The sequence below is a fragment of the Passer montanus genome, unplaced genomic scaffold (assembly GCF_014805655.1).
Source record: "Passer montanus isolate IOZ18808 unplaced genomic scaffold, ASM1480565v1 scaffold626, whole genome shotgun sequence".
Lineage (NCBI taxonomy): Eukaryota > Metazoa > Chordata > Aves > Passeriformes > Passeridae > Passer > Passer montanus.
In genome coordinates, this window is record NW_024371327.1 from 5,650 (window position 1) to 10,117 (window position 4,468).

The 4,468-nt window shown below is 59.8% G+C and overlaps 1 protein-coding gene across 1 annotated transcript; it reads left to right on the forward strand.

The window, feature by feature from the left end:
- The first annotated feature begins 2,311 nt into the window (after positions 1-2,311).
- PNOC (prepronociceptin) lies at positions 2,312-4,085 on the forward strand. The gene is made up of 2 exons (XM_039727850.1): positions 2,312-2,449; positions 3,539-4,085. Exons 1-2 carry the CDS (start codon positions 2,312-2,314, stop codon positions 3,935-3,937), a joined length of 537 nt encoding a protein of 178 aa, XP_039583784.1. The 3' UTR covers positions 3,938-4,085.
- Positions 4,086-4,468: the final 383 nt, after the last annotated feature.

The following is a 4,468-nucleotide window of genomic DNA, read 5'->3' on the forward strand; positions in this document are numbered from 1 at the left end:
ATGAAGACGCCGTGAAGAACGGGATGGTTTGAGGGAAAAAAGGACAAAAAAGGGATCTGAGGGTTGGAGGAGAGGATGGGATCTGCACCTGGCTCACCGGGGATCGGCGTTGGAAGGATCTCACCACGGTGGGACGGAGACGAGGAGAGCCCTGCCCTGCTGGGCCTCCACCCGCGGCTCCGAGTTCATCCAGCTCGGTTCTCCCACCACGTTCTCCTGGATGGTTTTCATGGGTGCTGGGTTTGGTGGCACCAAAAAAGGACTTTCCATGTCCTGTCTGGCCTGGAAATGGATGAGACCCAACCGTGGTGGGTTTGCTGACACCAAAACCCCACAGCAGGGACAGGTCCATGTCCTGTCTGGCCTGGAAATGGATGAGACCCAACTGTGGTGGGTTTGGTGACACCAAAAAAGGACTTTCCATGTCATGTCTGGTCTGGAAAGGGATGAGACCCAACCGTGGTGGTTTGGTGGCACCAAAAAATGATTTTCCATGTCACATCTAGCTTGGAAAGCGACAAGACCCAACCATGGTGGGTTTGGTGACACCAAAAAAGGACTTTCCATGTCATGTCCAGCTTGGAAAGGGATGAGACACAATCATGGTGGGTTTGGTGGCACCAAAACCCCTCAGCAGGGACATGTCCATGTCCATGTCCATGTCCATGTCCTGTCTGGAAAGGGAAAGGACCCAGCCATGGTGGGATGAACCCCTGGGGGCCACAGGACGCCAGTGATGGAGGGACGTGGTGGGAACGGCCGTTCCTGGGGCTGGAGGCCTTTGAGGAAGGATGGAGGAGGATCTGGGAAGCTTCCTGTGAATCTCCGGAGAGGCGCTGGAGCGCGGAGCTGCTCCATCTCCATCCCAGGGAGCTTTTCCATCTCCACCCACGGAGCTGTTCCACCTCCATCCCGTGGAGCTGCTCCACCTCCATCCCACTGAGCTGCTCCATCTCCATCGCGCGGAGCTGCTCCACCTCCATCCCACTGAGCTGCTCCATCTCCATCCCGCGGAGCTAATCCATCTCCACCCTTGGAGCTGTTCCATCTCCACCCTTGGAGCTGTTCCATCTCCACCCTTGGAGCTGTTCCATCTCCACCCTTGGAGCTGTTCCATCTCCACCCTTGGAGCTGTTCCATCTCCACCCTTGGAGCTGTTCCATCTCCACCCTTGGAGCTGTTCCATCTCCACCCTTGGAGCTGTTCCATCTCCACCCTTGGAGCTGTTCCATCTCCACCCTTGGAGCTGTTCCATCTCCACCCTTGGAGCTGTTCCATCTCCATCCCGTGGAGCTGCTCCATCTCCATCCTGTGGAGCTGTTCCAAAGGAGCGGAGGACAGGAAGGTCACCAGGAGCAGCCAGCGTGAATTTATAGAGGAGCAGCGGGGCTCGACCAGCCCTGAGGCTGGGCCTGACCTTCATCCCGGTGTCCCGTGACACCCTCGAGGACAATCCCGGGGCGGATTCACCCGGAGCACCAGGAGTCCTTCAGGAGAACCTCAGCAGGAGAACCTCAGCAGGAGAACCTCAGCAGGGGAACCTCAGCAGGAGAGCCTCAGCAGGGGAACCTCAGCAGGAGAGCCTCAGCAGGAGAGCCTCAGCAGGAGAGCCTCAGCAGGAGAGCCTCAGCAGGAGAACCTCAGCAGGAGAGCCTCAGAGAACCTCAGGAGAGCCTCAGCAGGAGAGCCTCAGAGAACCTCAGGGGAGCCTCAGCAGGAGAGCCTCAGAGAACCTCAGGAGAGCCTCAGCAGGAGAGCCTCAGAGAACCTCAGGAGAGCCTCAGCCGATGCTGGGAGGGCTGGTGGCACCCCACAGGTTTCTGCTGCCCTCCAGAAGAACATTCCCAGCTGGAGAAACCTCGAGAACAGCAAAGCTCTGCCCCTGGCGAGGAGCAACTCCAGGCACCAGGACCTGCCATGGGAACGGGCCAGGGGTCCCTTCCCACCTCCCCCATCCCTTCCCACCTCCATCCCATCCCACCTCCACCATCCCATCTTAACCTCCACCGTCCCTTCCACCTCTGCCGTCCCTTCCACCTCTGCTGTCGCCCATGGGATGGCACCTGTGGGATGGCACCTGTGGGATGGCACCTGTGGGATGGCACCTATGGGTACCATGTCACCTATGGGGACACCTATGGCATGACCCATGGGATGTCACCTATGGCATGGGCACCTGTGGGATGGGCACCTGTGGGATGGCACCTGTGGGATGGCACCTATGGGTACCATGTCACCTATGGGGACACCTATGGCATGGCACCTATGGATGGGCACCTATGGGATGGCACCTATGGGATGGCACCTATGGATGGGCACCTATGGGACCTACGTCACCTATGAGGACACCTATGGGACCTATGTCACCTATAGGATGGCACTTAAGGGATGGCACTTATGGGATGGCACCTATGGGAACACCTATGGGATGGGCACCTATGGGACTCATGTAACCTCTGGGGACACCTATGGGACCTATGTCACCTATGGGATGGCGCCTATGGGATGGGCACCTATTGGATGGGCACTCATGGGATGTCACCTATGGGACCTATGTCATCTCTGGGGACACCTATGGGACCCATGTCACCCATGGGATGGGCATCTATGGCATGTTATCCATGGGATGGCACCCATGGGATGGCATTGATGGGATGGCACCTGTGGGATGGGCACCATGTCACCTGTGGGGATACCTATGGGCTGGGCACCCATGGGATGGGCACCAATGGGATGTCACCTATGGGATGTCACCTATGGGACCTATGTCATCTATGGCATGTTACCTAAGGGATGGACACCTATGGGATGGGCACCTATGGGATGTCACCTATGGGATGTCACCTATGCGACCTATGTCATCTATGGGATGTCACCTATGGAATGGACACCTATGGGATGGGCACCTATGGGACGGCACCAATGGGCACCATGTCACCTATGGGGACCCCTATGGGACCTATGTCACCTATGAGGACACTTATGGGATGTCACCTATGGGGACACCTATGGGAGCCATGTCACCTGCGGGCACCTATGGGTTGGGCATCTATGGGATGTCATCTATGGGATGTCACCTATGGGATGGACAGCTATGGGATGGCAATTATGGGATGGGCACCTATGGGATGGCACCTATGGGTTGGGCATCTATGGCATGTCATCTATGGGATGTCACCTATGGGATGGACAGCTATGGGATGGCAATTATGGGACACCTATGGGGACACCTATGTGACCCATGTCACCTATGGGATGGGCACCTATGGCATGGACACCTATGGGGTGGCACTTAAGGGATGTCACCTATGGGAACACCTATGCAATGTCACCTACGGGATGTCACCTATGGGCACCATGTCACCTCTGGGATGTCACCTATGGGCACCACGTCACCTCTGGGATGTCACCTATGGGACCCATGTCACCTATGGGATCCATGTCACCTCTGGGATGTCACCTCTGGGACCCACGTCACCCGTGGGCACCACGTCCCCTCAGTGTCCCCTCTGGGCTCCGTGCCCCGCGGCGCTGACGCGCGGCCCCCTCCCCGCAGATCTGCATCCTGGAGTGCGAGGGCCAGGCCGTGCCCCGCGCCACCTGGGAGCTGTGCGCGGCCACCGGCCCGGCGGCGCCGCGGCCGCGCCGCCTCTCCGGCCACGCCTGGCCCTCGGGCCGCCGGGACCACCGCGAGGAGGAGCAGCAGCGGGAGGAAGACGAGGAGGAGGAGGACATTTGGCGGCGGGCGGCGGCGGGCCGGGCGGCCAAGGGGGTGCAGAAGAGGTACGGGGGCTTCATCGGGGTGCGCAAGTCGGCGCGGAAGTGGAACAACCAGAAGAGGTTTAGCGAGTTCCTGAAGCAGTACCTGGGCATGGCGCCGCGCTCCAGTGAGTACGGCCGCGGCGGCGGCGGCGCCGGCGACGCCCAGGAGAGCTAAGCGGGATCCAACCCTCCACCCCGCCCGCCACATCCCATGGGTGCCATCCTACAAGGGGGCCATCTCCGAGAGAGAAATCCCATTCGGAATAAACGGCTCGGAAACGCCAGCGCCGGCCGGCCAACGGGAGGGACGCGGGGACACGCGGGGGGACGGGGCGGGGACACGCGGGGACACGCGGGGACACCTTTGGGGCACCCTCGAGGTCACCTTGTGGTCACCCTTGGGTTCACTTTTGGGGCATCTTTGTGGGTGCCATCAGGGTCACCTCTGGGGGTGCCTTCATGGTCACCTTCAAGGTCACCTTTGTGGCACCCTTGGGTTCACCTTTGGGGCACCTTGGGGTTACCCTTGGGGGACCTTCAGGGCACCTTTGGGGTCACCTTTGGGGTCGCCTTCATGGTCACCTTCAAGGTCACCTTTGTGGCACCCTTGGGTTCACCTTTGGGGCACCCTGGGGTCACCCTTGGGTTCACCTTTGGGGCACCCTTGGGTCACCATCAGGGTCACCTTTGGGGCACCCTTGGGTCA